The sequence below is a fragment of the Kuraishia capsulata genome, genomic scaffold, assembly GCF_000576695.1.
Source record: "Kuraishia capsulata CBS 1993 genomic scaffold, Kuraishia_capsulata_scaffold_4, whole genome shotgun sequence".
NCBI lineage: Eukaryota > Fungi > Ascomycota > Pichiomycetes > Pichiales > Pichiaceae > Kuraishia > Kuraishia capsulata.
This window is the reverse complement of record NW_019172953.1, coordinates 1,455,822-1,475,716: the sequence shown is the minus strand read 5'-3', so window position 1 is coordinate 1,475,716 and position 19,895 is coordinate 1,455,822. Positions and strand designations below refer to the sequence as shown.

Here is a 19,895-nt window from a genome sequence, read left to right as displayed (position 1 = left end):
GTAGATATCAACGCAGTAATCTCACAATCTCAGCTGACTCTGCCAGGGACTCTGCAACAGATGCAGAGTCACCGTTCTGTCACTGCGATGCCTCTGGATTTTTCATTTTTAGGCGATGCGCTACGAAAAATTTGTTGTAAAGCCCGAATAGATGGAGCATATATTAGCCAAGGAGTCCCCCCAATCCGGTATATTTTCGGTCTCATTTTGGATTAATCAATCACACCACAATGCTAAGAAACTTTCGTCTGGCTACGGCCGTGAGACCCGTCTTTGCAAGACGCGGATACGCCCTGTCCACCAATGCCCAGGCCTTGATCTCCAAGAACGTCAAGGATGTTGACCCAGAGATGAACGAGATCTTGCAGGCCGAGCAGAACCGCCAGAAAACTTCTGTTACGCTTATTCCCTCGGAGAATTTCACCTCAAGAGCCGTCATGGACCTCTTGGGATCAGCTATGCAAAACAAGTACTCCGAAGGTTACCCTGGTGAGAGATACTATGGAGGAAACGAGTTCATCGATAAGGCCGAAGCTTTGTGTCAGAAAAGAGCTCTTGAAGCTTTCAAATTGGACCCTGCTGAGTGGGGAGTCAATGTTCAGCCACTGTCTGGAGCACCTGCCAATTTGTACGCCTATTCTGCCGTTATGGAGGTTGGCGACCGCCTGATGGGCCTCGACCTGCCCCACGGTGGTCATTTGTCTCACGGTTACCAGACTGCCACCACTAAGATCTCCTATATTTCCAAGTACTTCCAGACGATGCCTTACCGTCTCAATGAAGAGACTGGACTCATTGACTACGATATGTTGGAGAAGACCGCCGTTCTTTTCAGACCCAAGGTCATCGTTGCTGGTGCCTCTGCCTACGCTCGTGTGGTTGACTACAAACGTATGAAGCAGATTGCCGACAAGGTTGGTGCTTATCTGATGTCCGATATGGCTCATATCTCAGGTCTTGTTGCTGCAGGTGTGACTGAGTCGCCTTTCCCATATTCTGACATTGTGACCACCACCACCCACAAATCTCTCAGAGGTCCAAGAGGTGCTATGATTTTTTTCAGAAAGGGTATCAGAAAGGTCACCAAAAAGGGCAAGGAGATTCCATACGAACTGGAGAAGAAAATCAACTTTTCCGTTTTCCCAGGCCACCAGGGTGGTCCACACAACCACACCATTTCTGCCTTGGCTGTTGCTTTGAAGCAGGCAACCACTCCAGAATATTTGGAATACCAACAATCTGTTGTTGCCAATGCGAGCTCCTTTGCAGATGCTTTGACCTCGAGAGGCTTCAACCTCGTGTCCGGTGGTACCGACACCCACCTGATTCTGATCGATCTGCGTTCCAAGAATATTGATGGTGCGAGACTCGAGGCAGTCTTGGAAAGAATCAACATTGCTGCTAACAAAAACACCATTCCTGGCGATTCGTCGGCTCTGTTCCCATCCGGTTTGAGAGTAGGCACTCCTGCCATGACCACCAGAGGGTTCCTTGCTGGTGAATTCGATACCGTTGCTGAGTACATTTCAAAAGCGGTCGAAATCGCTTCCAGCTTGAAGGCTCAGGAGCAAGGAGCTACTCCAAAGGAGAAGCTCAGCAACTTCAAGCAATTGGCTACGGACAGTGAAGCGGTCAAGTCCTTGGCTACGGAGGTGTCAACTTGGGTCTCTGCATTCCCAGTTCCAGGTGAGCTTTAGGTGTTTGAAGATAGTACATGTGATCAAACTCCAGCTATAGTATTTTGTCATCTAGCATTAATATCCAGTATGATAAGCTAGCATCATAAACCGTCAATTAAAATTTGTATAATAAACCTAACTGTGTCTGGAAGATTACTATGCGCAGCAATCTTCTGGGAGCCCTAGTAATCTAGGCGAACATGGCTTGAAGGCATGACTTAAGGCGAAGCAAATATATATTGGAGTATGTGCGCGATAGATAGCAAAATTATACACTCGAGTTCGGTAGCATTATGGGATGATCATTAGGAATCCAGGTATCTATCTGGCGACAGATGTAGACGAAGGCAGCTATTATGAGGAAGGAAGCTCCCAGTGAAAACAAAACAGGATGATCAGAAATAAAGGGCCTCATCAAATTGCTGGGTATTAGCTTTAAGGTGTTACTCCTTTCTGATTTGGGTAAAGCGTTTTGGGATGGTGACAATGGACACAACTCGGTGAAGCTCAATCTCAGCTTTGTCAACCCAATGTTGAGATCACGGAATAGCTGGAGCTCTCTTTTGTCAGCTTGGTTCAGATGGAAATTCGAATGGGAGTCAAGTTTGACCGACATAATCTTTCCATCAAAATGAACCATTCTCAAATTTCGGTCGACATAGAAAAGCTGTGACGAAAAAACTGTATGCATCTTCTGAGAGAGATATTCTTCGATGATCTCCGGTTTGTCTCGGACAAGTTGTTCCGTGTTTGCATCTAAAATATATTTTTGGACTGACGGAGACATTGTGGGGTTTTTTCTCACTTTAACTCGGGTATTGGTAGAAGCAACTTCTAGCGTTATTGGTTCCTTGACCCATTCGGGATCATCTGGGGAATCAGAGGTGGTTTCCAGCTGGAGCAGAATATCAGCCAAAACAGCATTCAAGTAAACTCCTGCTTCAGAGCATACAGTAATGGTGCTTATGTACTCACTGTTAGGATCTAAAAGATCGACATCCTGCTCTATATAAGCATAAGCCCACACCTCCTGCTCGCGGTTAGAGCTAATCCATACGTAACTGCGGAGCCCATGTGTCTCGAAGTTGGTATTGAGCGCTCTGATTTCTTTCGACTCGCTACCCTGTGCTTCAGCTGGTGGTGAAGGGATCGGATTTTGCCACACTGGTGCCGCAGACACATATACTGTGGCCAGAAGTAGAGTTATCAGACCACCTATCTGCATGGTGCGGGTGCGAACAGTTCAATAGCTGCGACAGTTCTGTGAGCGATAGTCAAAAATCTTTCTTTAGATCTTCAAAGAGCCTTCAAGGGTTGCCAAGAAAATCTGCCGTGTTCTTATATTTTATAATTCGTACACTATTGTGATATATAATCTGCAACTACGTAATACCTATTAATAGGGTTGGGTTCCTGCATACACCCTGAAATATTTTTGGCGTGCAGCAGGCACACGCGGGTTTAACGCCGATGACCTGCGCAAAATATCCGCTTAAGGGAGCCATTAGTGTCATTTGCGTGAAAATTCGTGGAGTCATGAAATCTACGGCAAAGAAAGATTATCAAGCACGTTGACCATAACGTCTGATTTCAAAGTTGTACTATATCGTATTTTCGGAGGGTGTCTCAACTGAGTGGTACATAGCGTAGTAGGCCAAAGATGGCTGCGATGGCTGCTTGTCACATTCGAAAATCGCGGCTATTCTTCGTAAAAGTCTGAGGAGTCACAAATTGGGAATAATCCACCCAAGGTTGATAAATACTTTCGGAAATCTAGGGCTGGATCTCGCTTTGTTGAACTTTCCGCCTTGATAGACCGCATGCATGAATTTCTAGCCAATGTACATGCTTGTCAATGACACTAATTCATTTAGTCCGAAACGTTCTGCCGGGACTGTTGAAAAAGGCTCCAAAATTACGGTAAATATTTACATAACGGCCAAGTCTAATACCAAATCGATTATTTGTATTATTTCAGGCAAAGCACACTCCAGATTTGGTGTGTTCTCGATCGAAGCATGCACATCACCTTTGTGTGTAAGTGAATCTGGACCCTTTTCATATTGCCGCATATGTGCCGGAATTTCCACTACAAAACCTTATGAGGATAAAACTTTTAACTGTTATTAATGATGATATGTGTATTTTTGTGGAAAAAAGAACTTCTATGATCTTATCCCCTATAAGAACATCAAGAATTGAACAGCAAAAATGCACTGAAGACGGTCATCAAATTCATAATGGCACATATCGACCATAAGCGTAATTCCATATGCGACATCCGCAGTCGTCACCACGCATTTCCAGGCCACTACCTCAATTTTTCGCAACTCCACATTGTAACCCCATATTTGCCTTGCCATAAACCCCTCAAATCGGTGAGGTAACCGAGAAGTTTGGGAGTCTCGACTTCGTGGACTGGCTTCCAGCCCATCTTCTTTCTGAGCAGACTCAACTCTTCATGCGTTAGTTCTACTTTTGCAGCAGTTCCATATTTCAGAGGTCCCACATTGATCCATAATGCCTTGCCTCCTTTCGGTAGTTCATCTGCAAGTCTGGTGATGGAGTCAATGTATTCGAGCAGATTTTCAGCTGTATCCAAGAAGAATGCTGTAACCACCACCAAATTTTTAGCAACATGCGTAACTTCTGCAGGATCATGAAGGCCTTGAGAAATCTTTGTCAATAGCTCTTCTATTGAAAAGTCATTGAAATCCTTATGATGAACAGTCAGGTTTCCCGGCTTTTCCCCAACCTGCTTGAAGTTGATATGACGTATCTGGTTGGCTGTGTTTGTGTGGTTTGAATAGTTGTGCAAATATGGATGCACGATATATTCCTCAGGATCTTCCGAATAAACAAACTCGTTAAACAGATACATGAGTGCAGAATACTCAACCGCATGAACAGAATGGAAATTTTCCAGTGCCAATTCATGTGCGATTCTTCCAAGACCCGATCCCGGCACCACCACCAATGTAGAGTCTCGATCAACACCATGCAATTGTGATTTGATATAGTCCAGCAATGGTTTGATTTCAACATCACCTGCAGACGACCAGTCTCTAGCATAATGACACAAACTTTCAACTACTCGGTAGTATTCTGAGGAATTCTGCCTGGCGACTGATCTCACCTCTAGAGCACTAACTCCGTGTTCATTCATAGCTCTGGAGTAGAGATCCTTCAGCAATAACGCATTTCGGCCAATACATCTGTCAATCTTCTTAATTCTTTCCGGATATCCTATTTGGGTGACAAGGGCCTGCTGTCGCCAGGACATCGTCCTGAACATGGACCTCTTGGAGTCGTTCCAGCTCTTTGCAGAGTGCTGGTATTGAGATATGCTGTATAGTGCTTGACACAAAGATTCTCTCTCCTTCGAGTATTTCTGCTGCACACTTGAGATCGGAACAACCGAGTTCAAGATCTTGCTTTTGAAACGGGTAAAAAGACTCGATTGCGAGACTGCCGCCATAGTGAAAAATGTAGCAACTGGCCCAGGTAGCTTGGAATCGGGAAAACAATAAGCGGCCAGCCCGTAGAAGATAAACACAAGCGATACCTTCGTAATCAGCCTGTTGAGCTCGACAGTCTGGATGGGATCAGGTCTCAGCGCCATGGAGGAAATAGAAAGCCTTGAAACAAGAACTCTTGGCCATTTTTCCTAAGTGTCCGTGTAAGCCTGCCTCGACCCCGCGTGGGGGTGAGACAGTGCGATAACCAATGTGTGCATGCCGCACCGCTGAGGCACGGTTTTTCCAGACGCAAGAAAGTCAAACTACATACCAGATGTTGACATACGACAAACCTACAGCATGTCAAGAATACGAGGACTGGGTACGGATATACTTCATGTGTCACGAATTGAGAAGATATTCAAGCGCGGACCTGAGCCGTTCTCCATTTCGAAACACGTAACGAAGCTCGCGGAAAGAGTCTTGAACCCACATAAGGAACTGCCGGTATTTCAAGACTATCGAAACCAAAACACTGATTCCGGATTTCGAGAATGTGTCAGGCTTTTTGCAACGAGTTGGGCTTCCAAGGAGGCAGTTTATAAGTGTTTGGACCCTGCTGAACAGCGCAAGTTTAGTATGGCTCATTGGTATAAGCAGAACGACCAACATGGAAGGCCGTTCATAATTGGTCCGCAGTATAGCAAAATTCATCCAATGGACAAATTTCTGCTCTCTGTTTCTCACGATGCAGATTTGGTGACAGCAACGGTGATTAGGAGCGAAGATGGCGACCCCATCAGCGGTTTATCAGAGGCCGGAATACGACAGACTACGCCATAGAAATCTAGATCTAATGTTCAATGCTTATCGTTCTGAGACTATTCTTCTAAACAAATTACTAATGACTCTACTCCCATTCCACGGTTGCCGGTGGCTTGGATGTGATATCGTAGGTCACACGGGCAACACCGTCAACCTCATTGACGATTCTAGAAGCGACCTTCTTCAGGAAAGCAGCCTCAAAGACGAACCAATCGGCTGTCATGAAGTCTGTGGTCTCGATGGCTCTAAGTGCAATAACCTGTTCGTAGGTCCTCTGGTCACCCATCACACCGACAGACTTGACTGGCAGCAGACACGCGAATGCCTGAGAAATCTGTCTGTAGAGGCCTGCCTTCTTGATCTCTTCGATGTAGATATAGTCAGCCTCACGAGCGATTTTGACTTGGGCAGGGGTGACTTCTCCAAGAACACGGATGGCGATACCTGGGCCAGGGAATGGGTGTCTCCAGACAAGATCTTCGGGAACTCCAAGAAGTTCACCCAAGTGACGAACTTCATCTTTGAACAGCTCTCTCAATGGCTCAATTAGCTTGAGCTTCATGTTCTCCAAGAGACCACCTACGTTGTGGTGAGTCTTGATGGTCTGGGAAGGACCCTTGAAGGAAATGGACTCAATAACGTCCGGGTACAAAGTTCCTTGCAACAAGAACTCAACCTCGGATCCGTCCTTTGGCTTGATACCCTCGGCAACCTTCTCGAACACTTCGATGAAGGTGTTACCAATGATCTTTCTCTTCTTCTCAGGGTCAGTTACTCCCTTGAGCTTGCCGAGGAACTCGTCACCGGCATCAACAACAGTCAGGTTGATTCCCAGACCTTCGTCTAGAGTCTTCTTGACAGTCACTGTCTCGTTCTTTCTCATGACACCATTGTCAACATAGATGGCATGGAATCTCTCGCCAATGGCCTCTTTCATCAACTTGGCAGCAACAGTAGAGTCAACACCTCCAGAAACGGCTCCAATAACCTCGGCAGTTGGGCCCACAAGAGCTCTGATTCTCTTGATCTCGGTGTCGATGAAGTTCTCCATGGTCCAGTTTTGAGCAGCACCACAGATGGTTACGGCAAAGTTCTTCAACAGCTGAGTACCCTTGGCAGTGTGGGTAACTTCTGGGTGAAATTGGATACCATAGATCTTCTCGGACTCGTGTGCGATGGCGGCGTATGGAGAGTTGTCAGAGGTAGCCACGGTGGTGAAACCAGTTGGCAAAGCACTCAACTTGTCACCGTGAGACATCCACACTTGCGAGTGATCAACACCAGTGAACAATGGACATGCGTTGTCTTGTACATTCAAAGTGGCTGGACCGTATTCGCGCTTGTCACCTCTGGAAACGCCCTTACCATTGATCCAGGCAAGCTCTTGCATACCGTAGCAAATTCCCAGGATTGGCACATTCAGCTTGAAAACGTCATGATCAACGTGTGGAGAGCCCTCCTCGTACACCGAGAAAGGTCCACCAGAGAGAATCACACCCTGAGGCTTCCATGGAAGCTCAGAGATCTTCTGAGTGCATGGCAGCATTTCCGCGTACACGTTCAACTCTCTAAGACGACGGATGATCAGATGCGAGTATTGCGAACCGAAGTCCAGCACCAAAATGGTGTTGAAGACACTTGGAACACTAGACACTTCCTTTTGAGACATAGCGAAAGTTTTGCTTGGGAGAAAAAAGTGTTGTGTGTTCTGGGACAGAGTTGTCTTGTTTAAACTCCATTCTCAAATTTTTTTTCCAGGTGACTCCTTCTCATCGGTAGGGTAACCTTATTCTGTGATAAGATAGGATGTTGTGATTGGTTTCCTCGAAGATTTTGAATTAAAAAAGATGGTTAAAACATGAATATTTTGCATGCCAATCGTCGATCTACTTGAAATCTATCCATTTTTCCGTGTTTGGGTTCTATACAACTGTTGATGACTGATTCATTGTCATTGCCCAATATGGAAAGGCATCTCCAAAGGAAAGGCATCTCAAATTGAGACATCTCCAGCGTTGTAGATAGATCGCATCTTACTCAACGTTCAAGTCTCACTTTAAGCCCAAACTTTTTTCGTGTTTTCTTGCTTTTGCGTCAACAATGTCGTCTGAAATGGAAACCGAGTCCTTAAACGATTATAACTGGGATGATATCGAGTCAATCCCCATCAAGGAGGAGGCGTCCTCAGCCTTGTGTCGAATCATGTACTCCGAAGAATATAAGCAACAACTGGGTTATTTGAGAGCACTCTTGACTAAACAGGAATACTCAGCAAGAGCTCTCCTTCTTACTGACAGCATTATTGATGCCGTTCCTGCTCATTACACGGCTTGGAATTACAGATATAACATAGTGAAGAACATTGACCGTGATCTTGAAAGGGAGTTAGTGTGGTGCCAAGAAGTTGCATATGACAAACCCAAAAACTATCAGATATGGCACTATCGCTCTTTAATTATTGAATTGGTTGAGTCCAGAGGTGGAAGCGTCGATATTTCCAACGAAACCACCATTAGTGATGACATGTTGGAGGAGGACTCAAAGAACTACCATGTTTGGGCTTATAGGAAATGGCTCGTGCGAAGGTACCAGCTTTTCAGGGATAATATTGAGGACTTAACCACTAAGAAGATGATAGCATTAGATGTGAGAAACAATTCAGCTTGGAGCCACCGGTTTTTCGTGATGCTTGGAGATTTTGGAGAAACGAGACCTGAGACTGCATCGGAAACTGTGGAGCAAGAGATAGGTTTTGCTAAAATCATGATAAATCAGTGTCCTGAAAACCCTTCTGCCTGGAGCTATTTGCAGGGGATTTACAAATTAGCTAAGAAGGATCTGTTAGCGGAAAAAGAGTTCTGTGAACTATACGCTGTTGGTGCTGGTAAATCTGATCAGAGATCCGTCGAGTCGCGATTTTCGCTTCCCGCTACTGAGCTATTAGCACGAATCTATGAGGTTTCACAGGATAATTCCAAGGCCTCCAGTCTCTACTCCATTCTAGGGTCCAAATACGATCCCATGAGAAGAAATTATTGGGAGATGAAACGGCAAAGGCTTGACTCAGCGAACTCTGCTACAGTTTCGTAATAAAAGGTTGTCAGATCCTATGATTACGATCATCAATATATACAAGACCTCATGCTTTCAATCTTATGTTCGGTTTTGGGCTCGACAACTTCTCCTTCTCGGGGTCCGAGCTCAGGAACCTATCCCACATCCCCCTTTTGTGCAGCATAGCAAGCACCAAAACACCTGGAAGCTGCCAAACAGATCCCCAGAACATCTTTTTGGCATAAACATTCGCCAGAATGGCTCCCTCAGGCGTTGGCTGGCCTCCGTTCTTGAAGTTTATACGTTGTTGGTTCCAGAACTTGAAAGACATGTAAGTCAACCAACCATTAACCAACGATGAGTCCAGTACAAACCAGCCATCTGTGACCCCAGACAGGTATAGGCCATAGCACAATGGGAAAAGCAACAATGAATATCTGAGAGCAACTCTTGCATTCAGCTTGGGGTTTTCGAAAGCAGTCATCACATAACCAGCCTTTTTATACTCATCCTTTATGTTGTGGCTCAAAGAGTTGAAATGGGGAAATTGCCAGGCATAAAGGATACCTGCAAGACACCAGGCGCCCGGATCCATCAAGGAGGACGAAGCAGCCCAGCCCATCAACGGAGGAATAGCTCCCACTAGCGCACCCAACCAAGTGTTCAAAATCGATTTTCTCTTCAGAGAGGTGTAAAACCATGAATAGAGCACAATATTTGCAAATGCTAACCCACTCACCACGGGATTAACACCAAAATATAACATAGTACAGCCTAATGAGCCAGTAATCCCTGCAAACGTAAATGCTTCACGAGAAGTCACCTGACCTCTAACGACAGGTCTGGCAGCAGTACGAACCATCAATTTATCAAAAGAAGGCTCTCTACCCATGTTGATGGCATTAGCAGCTCCCGAAGCCAGCATCACACCAGCAGCCAGAGTCATGAACTCATGGACAGAGACACTGTTCGGTGACAAAGCATAAGATGATATGCATGAAAGCATGATCAAAAACGTCAGGTTTGGCTTAGTCAGCACAAGGTATGGCTCTGTGAGCTTTTTGAAGGTGATTTCACCGTTCTTGAAAGAAGTGAGGGCCGAAGTTGTGGCAGCTTGCTGCTTGATCTTGTCCTTCACAGCAAATGGAATGTGTGATGTTGAGCTTAAATCTTCATTTTTAGGGTGGCAAATGTTCTGCACCTTCCCTATTATTGCGTCTGAAAAGTCTTTGTTTTTTTCAACGGGCTGTGTGTCTGAGGGACTGGTCAGTCCAACCTTCGAGGAAACACCCCTAACAAAATCGTGTTGGCAAAGACCTATCTTTCCCAGCTCGTGGTTTGGTGTGAATTGAATGGAACGATTTATGCTCGCAGTACCTCGACGAAAGTCCACACTGCCGGAATCCAGAAACCCGTTAGCATAGTAGAATCTCTGGACGTTGTGAGGTGATACCACGCTTTTCGTATTGAGTATGGCAGTCCTTCTTGATGCCCTGACATTAGTGGTAAAAAAAAAGGGAAGCATCTGAGCCGCTGCACCTCTCGGCGACTGTTTGAACATGACTCAACCAATAAAAAGTGTCTGAACCGGTCAAGCTCAGTTGCTTGGGGTCTAGTGCTGATCTGAGATTGAGCCCAATCAACCTCGTGATGAAGAGGGTATCGTCAGCTTTGAGTCTGCCAATTTGTTGACGTGCCGCAAAAAAGTAGTGCGTTTAGTGTTTTACCTGGTTGATGCACTCGTTATCGAAATCGTATTATGTATGGTACAAACTAATCTCCAAGACGCTTTCTATCACTGGGATACTCCCAAGCCTTGGTTGATTTGCAATTTTTTGTCGTCTCCCCCACTCACAATTCCAATTTGCTTGTCCCAATCCACTCCAAACACCTTGTTCTTGGATTTTTCTGAGTTCTCTCTGAAAATGGTGTACATCGATTTATTGGCCCTCACATCCCACACCTTACAGGTACCGTCATGGGAAGCAGACACCAGCATGTAGTCATTTTCTGGACTAGCAGCAAGAGAGACCACAAAGTTGGAATGTCCAATAAGCTGAGATTGTACCACGTTTTGCGAAGAAGTATCTCCGACTCTTGGATCATGCAAGTTGATGTGTCTGGCAGAAGAGCCACATGCCAATAATGACACCTTTGGCAGTTGCACCACCGAGAGCAACGAATAAGAAGTGACTCTCGTGTCAACGCATCTAGAAGTCACCAGATCCCACGTTTTGATGGTGTGGTCTTGCGAAACCGAATAACCAACAGTGGAATCCGAAGCGTCGAATATCACTCCTTCAACTGGCCCAGAATGCGAATCCAGCAATGCCAATGGGGCTTTTCTTTTAATTGTTCCATCTTTAAGAGCCAACTTTGCTCTTTTCTTAGTTGCTGTAGAAACGCTGGTGAGGTCTTCAGCCTGGACCGTTTGCATTTCCTTCACGTTGGTGGACCATAATCCAACGGTGTTATCGTAACCAGCAGACAGGATTTTGCTCGATGATTCGTGAACAGCCAGAGAGACAACTGGAGCCTTGTGTCCTTGGAGAATGGCTAATGTGTTTCCATTCCTGGTCACGTCATCTTCAATTTCAGACCCCTCTGCTCCGATCTTCCATAGTCTGACGTGGTGGTCGTTGCCGGAGGAGACCACTCTTGTTGGCGTGACGAATCTGACGGATTTCACCGGCGCTGAATGGCCTACCATCTGGGTCTCCACCTTTCCAGCGCTGTTATATATTCTCACAATACCATCGTATGCTCCGGAGACTATCCTGGAGTCCCGTGCATGAACAGAAGACACCCAATCTTCGTTACTGAAAGATCCAAGGAAGCTTGGTGGAAGAATTGCTCTGGCATACTCCAGGTTTAAGAAGGCCTCATTGGACAATCCATTCTCAACAAGGTAATCCTCTAGTGATGTTTTGAGAAGTGTACCGTTAATCAAGAACTCGAAGGGTGTGGGTCTTTCCGAATCTTTGTCAATCAAGTGATTCACAATCTCACTGAGACCGAATCTCTTCAACGACACAGGAACGTATAGAGGGTTGCCCGAGACATGCAGAGCTTCATCCTCCTCGCGAGTGAAGAAGCTGATCTTCACCTGTTTTGCACCCCCTGACATTTCTGTGGATATGTGACGAAATGAGTTGAAGTTTAGGTAGCTGTGATTGTTTCAACAATTTTTCCGTATCTAGTGAAGAAAAAAAAATTTATAAGATGAGGGTAGTGTGGTGACTGAAACTTCACGTGATTCCTGAAGCCCATGAACTTGGGGCAGCGAGCCTTATTGATGGTTCATATTTCTACCAGGTCCAACAAGTAAGAACATATCACCGAATATTATTTTTGATGGCGTCTCCAGCTGTTCCATTTGTGACCTCTGCGCCTGGAAAGGTCATCCTTTTTGGAGAACACTCAGCGGTGTATAACAAGGTAAGTGTTGTGCTGTTAGTTCCATCGTCGTTCCAACTAACAAGAGATCCATACAAAATAGCCTGCAATAGCAGCTGCGTTGTCGCTTAGAACGTACCTTTTGGTCACGAAGAATCCTGATCCCTCTCTGATTTCTCTCGAATTCAAAGATATCGGTTTTTCGCATAGCTGGAAGAAAGCAGACTTGCCATGGCATCTCAAGCAGGACGCGAACCATAAACCCACTCCTTCAGAAGAACTAGATCCCGAATTAGTAGATGGCGTTTCGAAACATCTCACAGGGCTGAAAGATCCACTTCAATATAGCGCAGCATATGCCTTTTTGTTCTTATACATGAGTATGTGCTCTAAAGGCTTGGAAGGTCTGGTGTTCACAGTTAGGTCAACCTTGCCCATTGGAGCAGGATTGGGATCCTCGGCCTCAATCTCGGTGTGTTTGGCCTCTGCCTTTGCAATTCTGGGAAAACACATACAGAATCCTTCTCTGAAGGAATCCGATATTACTGCGGAAGATTCTGAAGATTGCAAGTTTATCGATGCTTGGTCTTTCATGGGAGAGAAATGTTTGCACGGTAATCCCTCTGGTATTGATAATGCTGTGGCCACTCATGGTGGGGCTGTTATGTTTCAGCGGAAGGAGAGCTCTGTTCCGAGCGTGCGGACTTCTATGAGAAACTTTCCTTCCTTGAAACTCTTACTCACAAACACAAAAGTTCCTAGAAGAACGGCTACTTTGGTGGGAAACGTTTCCTCTTTGGTGTCGGATTATCCTGTGACTCTTGGCTCCATACTGGACGCAATGGAGAGTTTGACAAGAGAAGCGTATAATCTGATGCTGCGTCCGTTTTTTGACGAATCTGCCAAATCAAAGTTGAGAGAACTGGTCAGAATCAACCATGGCCTTCTCGTAGCATTGGGAGTATCTCATCCGTCTTTGGAGAAAATCAAACAGTTCTCAGATGAGCTTGCAGTTGGTGAGACCAAGCTCACTGGTGCTGGTGGAGGGGGTTGTGCAATTACTTTGCTAAAGGATTCGGTTGAACACTCAAAGATTGCTAAACTTGTGGAGATGTTCGAGGAGGCCAACTTTGAATGTTATGAGACCATGCTTGGTGGTAAAGGTGTGGGTATGCTGGTTGCAAACGACGCTGCTATTAAGGAGCTGCTCACAGTGGAGAACTTCATTCAATTTAAGAATAGAAAGGAGATCGAAGATACAATAGGTACTTCCACTCTCGAATGGAGGTATTGGTGAGAGCAATGCTCGGAAAACGCGATAAAGTATTTATGTACATGATAAAACAGATAATTAATTGCGTGGTTCGTATTATATACCTCTGTTGAACTCAACAGTGGTGATCAACTTGCCTTCTTTATCTTTCAAAGAATGAAATTTTTCCTCCAACGACGAGACAGAAACCACTCTTCTCTGAGGGAAAACAGCCAATGCAAAGGGTAGCACAGCTAAGGCCGTACCAAAGATGACTCCCAAATTAGCAAACGTCTGGACTCCCATACCTTTTCCTTTCAGAACAGTCTTCTGCAATCTAACCAACAGCAAAGGAGGAATAACCATGACGGGTGTAGCATTTATGACTCTCGAAGCAGCAGTTTCACCAACAGCCTGAAGGGCAGCCTTCTTGGAAACACCCAAGTCGTTTCCGTCCTTATCGAAAACTGAGATACCTTTTCTAATCTCCTCACCTCTCATCAGAAACACATTCACAACACCAGCAGACACAACAGCTGCAAATGGCACCAGTCTTCCCAAAATCAGCTTGGTATTAGGAGAGACAGACTTCAGTTTGGGTACCAAGGCATTAAGGCCGAGGGCCACAGAACACGAGGCGGTAACGGCCATCAGGTAGTTGGTCACCAGTTGCTGGGTCGTCATAGGGTGCGATTTGTTCGCGTTGGCAGTGTTCACTGCCACGTTGAGCGATTGGTTGGCAATCTGCCAGAACAAAGTTCCGACTTGCCCCAAGTTTGGTGTGAGCATACCAGCAGTAACCACGAGATTACTGAGAACACACGATGACATTCTAAATGGAAGGAAGACAACCTCGCCAGTGTCTGGGTGCAAAGTCGAATCGAGAACCCTCTTCGCCCTCCAAAGCGCTGGGGTCATAGATGGCACAACGCCGTTCTTGTAGTCCCAGATCAAAAGTTTGGCGTTCTCTATATCCTTTTGAGTGTTAAGCAACATGCTGGGATCTGAAATACCTGCACAATGCTTCACTCTACCCCAGTAGGTGCCGAGGTCAAATTTGGACTCGGGGAGTTGAACTGGTCCAGGAACTGACGATGCCATGATGATAATGAGGAATCTGATCTAAATATGTTGCAAAAGTGGGCTGCTTTTGAATAAACGTTTCCAAGATTCGTTATCCAAAGTGCGTTGAGTCACGGAGACAATCCGAAAACTTTTCACTTCACACACGACCCTTATTATCTTGCCTCGATTAGCCGGTTGTTTGACATTTTCGACTGTGCTTCAGATAGCCTTGGCGTTGCTCGCTATTGAAGTTTATGTGGTTCACTCATGCTCCTTTCCTAACTGATTGGGGTGATCTCGGTAAGCTCACGGTGTATCCAGAGGAGTTCAGCGCATATCAATTACGTAAATGCGTGTGGGGTATGGCTAATCGCATGAACTAAATGCGGTGGTCAACGGGCTTTGCATGTGTGGGAGATTTTAAAGATCTGTGCTTGAAATGATTTTGAGATCGAGCAATCTGGTGAATTGGCCCAAAAAGGCTTAAAGTTTTACCTTGACAAGACAACAGGCGGATTCTGTGATAAAAGTAGTACTCCTGGAGGAAGTCCAAGCGATAACAGCCCCTAGAGCCTGCGTCTGCGATTGAGTTCGATCACTCTGCATAAATGGAGGCTTTTTAATTCTGCCGAAAGCAAGAATGTACCTATTTGGCATTCCCGTTTTGACAAAGTTCTTTGCCCAGCAAATGCAGCCTCCAGGAAGTGCGACTCGGCGACATAGCCCACTATCGTCAGATGCCAATTGGCCTTCATGTGCTGTTTCCACCAACATTTCGCCTAGTGGCTTGCCAGTCAGTCCCGTTAGCGACACAAGCCACAACTTCAACACGCCTCGACTTTTTCGGGAAGCGCTTCGATTCATCAACGCTACATTCGCACCAAAAGAGATTTTCGTTGCCGAATTCGGGTTTCCGGTATATGGCGAAAGCGACATGGAGCTTGGCCAGGCTCGGTATGATCTCGGCAGAACCAACTTCTTTCATGACTATCTTCTTGAGATTCTTGGTGCGTATAACGAGGACAAAATTCCAGTCAAAGGAGCCATTTCCTGGGGTCTGATGGACAACTTGGAGTGGAGCAGTGGACTGGAGGTGAGATTTGGGTTTCAATATGTGAACTATACCACCCAGGAAAGGTATTATAAGCAATCCATTCATTATCTGACCCAGTTCTTTGAGCATTACATCCAATGAGGCAAAAAAGCTAGTTGTCATGATCAAAGTTCAACAAGCAACGACTCTCTCTCTGCTGATCATACGCCTGTATTTGATTTCTTTTCTGCCCCTTAGTTAAATTCCCTTTTGATCTAAAATTCAACAACTATCTTCTCATGCATTTCTCGGTAGAAGTACCCCTGAGATGTCCCACAACATGCTCTCTGGTTAGCCTTCTCATGATAGCGCTATCCTGCTCTGCTGTTTCTCATAAATACCCTCCAAAAAGATTCGTCCCTGCTGTGTAAACTTTCCTCGTTATGTTCTAAATTTTCTCTCGTCATCAGCGTCTCCCACATCCTTGATACAGCAAAGCAATCGAGCTTTTTGCATTGTTCATAGAGTGAGAAGAGACGTTGTAGATGTTGTGAGTAAAGCAAGGGCTTGCGGCTTAGGTGGGGAAAGGTCGTGTGTGAATAACAGCTATTAGCTCGTCTTCTTTCAATGGATTACACCTCTCACCAATCCACCAATCTTCAGTCGTATTGCTGGCCAATTGGTGATGGTGGTGCTATCCAGTGACGTTCTGATGCGGCGATTCTACGAGAAGAAATACTCGAGGTATGTGGATTTTTCATTTGCGCCGGCTTCGCATTACTAACCCAACCCAGTCGCATCTCGTGGTCCAAGAATGGATTCATAGCATATCCAGCACAAGGCGACGATCGCTCACAGAAGCTATTTTTGACATATTTAGAGTGTATTGATGGAAGGACGTGGCAATTAGCACCTGCAAAGCAGTTTGATGTATTTTCCTCAAGCGAGGAGCAACCTTCCCAAACACCTACTGCAGGCGGTGTTGTGGCTGTTACGTCCAACTCTACCAAAAACACCGAAATTACACTCGTTTCTTGGGGTCCAATTGCGACGGACCTTGCAGTTTCTGATTCTGCGGGAAATATGGTGATATTGGTCTCTGGAGTCAGGAAGAACGATCTCACACAGTTCGGAGTTCAACACCCATTCACTATGTCTTCGCTCAATGAGCTGGAAATCGTATATACAGACTTTCCGTCAAAAAAGCTTCAACCAGATGTCACTGCATCCACTCAAAATGAAGTTATCGGGTTCAAATGGCTTAACTCGGACAAGCCAATCATAGCAAATACTCCAGCAGTCAGGGTTGAAACTACACATGATACGCCTGTTTCAAGCGGAGCTGCTGCCCCATTGGGAGCTGCTCACAACGATTCAGCGGGCCATGCGTATTCCTATGGAGTGCATCAATATAAGCCTCATGGAGCAATGCACCCGTTGCCCTCAAAACAGGCTTGTGTGGGAGTGCGGAAGAACGGGGAGTTTTGCCTGTGGCATCAGGGGGAGCATGGACTGGATTACCACCGTGTTTCCACATTTTTAGACCCCCATGAGACTGACTACTTTTCGCTTTGTGAGATTGGTTTACAGAGAGATGGTTCCATAGTGGTGGTGGGTTTCTCCCCGTTGAGCCAGTGCATTCGCATCTATTCTGTGAGTATCCAATGGGGCTACTTTGTGAATGCAGCTATTCAACAGCAGAAGAACCAGGCATATAATACACCGGATGACCAGAAAGTTCCTCCAAAGCTGGCTGTGAAAAGATTGTTCAAAAGGAATATCAGCACAGTTTTTCCTCACAAATTGGTTCCTGGGTCAAAATCTTCAACCGAAAACCTTGGTATTGATCTCCAGCAGCTGGTGCATATATATTTGGTTCCTCCCAGCTTCAACTCTAACACCGAGCTGGAGGTGTTCCTTGGCTTTGAAAACATAAGCTCTTCAAAGTCGCACTCGACGTTGCTGCGATTCCAACTTACCGAAAAAGAGGCCTCTAATCTCCATTCTGCGTTTATCACCATGGGTGAAAGACGAGGTGTGGTTCCTCCTGCCCCCATGAGTGCAAATGGCTTGGAGACCAAGAAGAGCGGTAGCTTTTCTGCCAGTTCGCCTACGGGCTCAGAGGCTAAGACCTTTGATCTGGTATACAAACAGAGTCTGAGATTCAATGAGTCGATACTCGGTTTTACATCTCTCAACTTGGACATGTTAATCGCAATTACGTTTGCCAACGGTGAAGTCAAGATGTTCAACAGATCTCCTCTCAAACAGATCAACAACATGTATGCGGACCCAAAGCTCCAGTCTTCCAATACTGCACTGCTGCCCTCCTCGATTTCCTCATTATTTGACGCCGGTTTCGAGTTTCCAAAACTGGATTTCAGGCCCCGTGCAATGTGTATATCGCCAAATCTGTGCTGTTTTGTTGCTCTCTCTCGTTCCTCCAACAAATTGTACCTGGAGTGTCTCGAGGGAAAAGCTTTCAATGCAGACACCAAGCCACGGCCTGGGTTGCTGTTATCTATAGCTGCTAGTTGTGCTTTGAGACATTCATCTGCGTGTTTCACTTCCACCTCTACTGAGGATCTGGTTGCTACAATCCAGCAAGAATTGGTCCGCGCTGCGAAAAGTGTCTCTAAAGAGTATTCCCAAGCCTTGCTGGTTTCTATCTTACAAGAATCACACCGAGCCATCAATTTCTCTCTAGATTTCTCCAAGGAGCAGGTGGACAGACTCCTTGGCTCTCCACCTCTTCAGAGATTGCTGAATCTGCAGTTAGCTTTGGGAACAACTTTCGATTGGCAACGTACTAAATCGGGCAAAGTCGCATGGGCATTGCTCAACTTGCGACTATGTGCTTTTGGTATGATGATCACGCTTAGATCAGTGTATCATCACATGAATAAGCTTAGCAAAAGAGGGTCTTCGGTAGATCTTTACAATGATGCCAAATGGAGAAGCGAAAACGTGCTGAGCTCTTTGGGTGTGATCAGGTGGTGCATGGACTACATTCTTTATCTGAACCAGCAGATAGTGGAGCTGTGTCAAGTGTTCAAAGATGTTGACCAAACTCCAACTTCGCCGGATCCACTCGAGGCTCTCAAGTCGTATGTGGCCCTTCCCTTGATCCTGGGAAAGGTTCCCAGATCGCTGTTGCTCTACTCGATGGCGACCATGAAAAGGTTGAATGATTTCGTGCAGAAGTGTATAGAGAAGATTGAGTCTTCGAACGGGGCACCTTCTGTTGGAGTGAGCGCCAACTCCATCAAATCTGTTGAAGATGCTCTTTTCTTTGCACCTACAACATCTACGCAGGCCAACAAGAACAACAAATCATTTGCAATTGATCCTCTGAACACACCTACTGCTCTTCCCACGGTAGAGGCCTTTTACCGTCTTAGAGAGATTCTCAACAACTCGCCGGTACCTCTCGATGGGTTTGAGAAGTTTTTGACTGAAGCCGACACTGCTCTACGAAACCTTCGCATTGACAAGTCAACCTCACTGGCTATTGAACAGCAGCTTGTATGTCAGGGCCACGTTCCAAAGCCATTTGTGGAGCCAATCAAGAAACTACTGAGTGTCTATTCGCAAAGTCTCCTCAACGAAGTTGATCACGTTGAACTTTACTTCTACAATTTCGATTGGCTGATGTTGGACTCTCCGGATCAAACAACGATCTCTACAGAAGATCCCGTTGTGCTCAGTATTACAAATGAAACCCTGGCCAATGAGGGCTATGCCACTTTGTTCAAACCAATCTCGCCTAGTGGAGATATGGTTGATTCGTTGAGAAAAACTATATGTTACCCGCCGGGTGATCCTAATATCACCTCCGCACCTGTTGTGGAACGCAAATGTGTTAGATGTGGAGCTGTTTCTTCATTGATGGAAACCACCCATCTCAGTAATGTGGGAATCAGTCTCTGGTCACTGGCATTCCAGCGGAACTGTCTCTGTGGTTCTTTCTGGGTCAATATATGAGTTGGGATGGGAGTGTATGAGTGGACTATATGAGTGTATATTACTGTGTATGTATATGTCTAACCATATATTAATAGTTATGGTTCTGTGTGGGTATCCTTGACTGCATATAAATATGCATAAACGAACGTCTCATACCGCTCATAAAC

The 19,895-nt window shown here is 45.7% G+C and overlaps 12 protein-coding genes across 12 annotated transcripts; 6 read left to right on the top strand and 6 right to left on the bottom strand.

Moving 5' to 3' along the window:
- Positions 1-230: 230 nt before the first annotated feature.
- Positions 231-1,697, top strand: KUCA_T00003901001 (uncharacterized protein; the record flags this gene model as incomplete). Its single annotated transcript, XM_022602362.1, has 1 exon — positions 231-1,697. The coding sequence occupies one exon, from the start codon at positions 231-233 to the stop codon at positions 1,695-1,697; it is 1,467 nt and encodes a 488-aa protein (XP_022459913.1).
- A 250-nt stretch (positions 1,698-1,947) lies between these two features.
- KUCA_T00003900001 (uncharacterized protein) lies at positions 1,948-2,904 on the bottom strand (the record flags this gene model as incomplete). The annotated part of the gene is made up of 1 exon (XM_022602361.1): positions 1,948-2,904. The coding sequence occupies one exon, from the start codon at positions 2,902-2,904 to the stop codon at positions 1,948-1,950; it is 957 nt and encodes a 318-aa protein (XP_022459912.1).
- Positions 2,905-3,990: 1,086 nt separating this feature from the next.
- On the bottom strand, positions 3,991-5,301 carry KUCA_T00003899001 (uncharacterized protein; the record flags this gene model as incomplete). Its single annotated transcript, XM_022602360.1, has 1 exon — positions 3,991-5,301. The coding sequence occupies one exon, from the start codon at positions 5,299-5,301 to the stop codon at positions 3,991-3,993; it is 1,311 nt and encodes a 436-aa protein (XP_022459911.1).
- Positions 5,302-5,497: 196 nt separating this feature from the next.
- Positions 5,498-5,980, top strand: KUCA_T00003898001 (uncharacterized protein; the record flags this gene model as incomplete). The annotated part of the gene is made up of 1 exon (XM_022602359.1): positions 5,498-5,980. One exon carries the CDS (start codon positions 5,498-5,500, stop codon positions 5,978-5,980), a length of 483 nt encoding a protein of 160 aa, XP_022459910.1.
- A 67-nt stretch (positions 5,981-6,047) lies between these two features.
- Positions 6,048-7,631, bottom strand: KUCA_T00003897001 (uncharacterized protein; the record flags this gene model as incomplete). Its single annotated transcript, XM_022602358.1, has 1 exon — positions 6,048-7,631. The coding sequence occupies one exon, from the start codon at positions 7,629-7,631 to the stop codon at positions 6,048-6,050; it is 1,584 nt and encodes a 527-aa protein (XP_022459909.1).
- Positions 7,632-8,062: 431 nt separating this feature from the next.
- On the top strand, positions 8,063-9,052 carry KUCA_T00003896001 (uncharacterized protein; the record flags this gene model as incomplete). The annotated part of the gene is made up of 1 exon (XM_022602357.1): positions 8,063-9,052. The coding sequence occupies one exon, from the start codon at positions 8,063-8,065 to the stop codon at positions 9,050-9,052; it is 990 nt and encodes a 329-aa protein (XP_022459908.1).
- Positions 9,053-9,101: 49 nt separating this feature from the next.
- Positions 9,102-10,577, bottom strand: KUCA_T00003895001 (uncharacterized protein; the record flags this gene model as incomplete). Its single annotated transcript, XM_022602356.1, has 1 exon — positions 9,102-10,577. The coding sequence occupies one exon, from the start codon at positions 10,575-10,577 to the stop codon at positions 9,102-9,104; it is 1,476 nt and encodes a 491-aa protein (XP_022459907.1).
- A 234-nt stretch (positions 10,578-10,811) lies between these two features.
- Positions 10,812-12,143, bottom strand: KUCA_T00003894001 (uncharacterized protein; the record flags this gene model as incomplete). The annotated part of the gene is made up of 1 exon (XM_022602355.1): positions 10,812-12,143. One exon carries the CDS (start codon positions 12,141-12,143, stop codon positions 10,812-10,814), a length of 1,332 nt encoding a protein of 443 aa, XP_022459906.1.
- A 227-nt stretch (positions 12,144-12,370) lies between these two features.
- Positions 12,371-13,709, top strand: KUCA_T00003893001 (uncharacterized protein; the record flags this gene model as incomplete). The annotated part of the gene is made up of 2 exons (XM_022602354.1): positions 12,371-12,454; positions 12,516-13,709. The coding sequence occupies 2 exons, from the start codon at positions 12,371-12,373 to the stop codon at positions 13,707-13,709; spliced, it is 1,278 nt and encodes a 425-aa protein (XP_022459905.1).
- Positions 13,710-13,781: 72 nt separating this feature from the next.
- On the bottom strand, positions 13,782-14,765 carry KUCA_T00003892001 (uncharacterized protein; the record flags this gene model as incomplete). The annotated part of the gene is made up of 1 exon (XM_022602353.1): positions 13,782-14,765. The coding sequence occupies one exon, from the start codon at positions 14,763-14,765 to the stop codon at positions 13,782-13,784; it is 984 nt and encodes a 327-aa protein (XP_022459904.1).
- A 604-nt stretch (positions 14,766-15,369) lies between these two features.
- Positions 15,370-15,924, top strand: KUCA_T00003891001 (uncharacterized protein; the record flags this gene model as incomplete). The annotated part of the gene is made up of 1 exon (XM_022602350.1): positions 15,370-15,924. The coding sequence occupies one exon, from the start codon at positions 15,370-15,372 to the stop codon at positions 15,922-15,924; it is 555 nt and encodes a 184-aa protein (XP_022459903.1).
- Positions 15,925-16,447: 523 nt separating this feature from the next.
- KUCA_T00003890001 (uncharacterized protein) lies at positions 16,448-19,746 on the top strand (the record flags this gene model as incomplete). Its single annotated transcript, XM_022602349.1, has 2 exons — positions 16,448-16,506; positions 16,557-19,746. The coding sequence occupies 2 exons, from the start codon at positions 16,448-16,450 to the stop codon at positions 19,744-19,746; spliced, it is 3,249 nt and encodes a 1,082-aa protein (XP_022459902.1).
- Between the last annotated feature and the right edge of the window lie 149 nt (positions 19,747-19,895).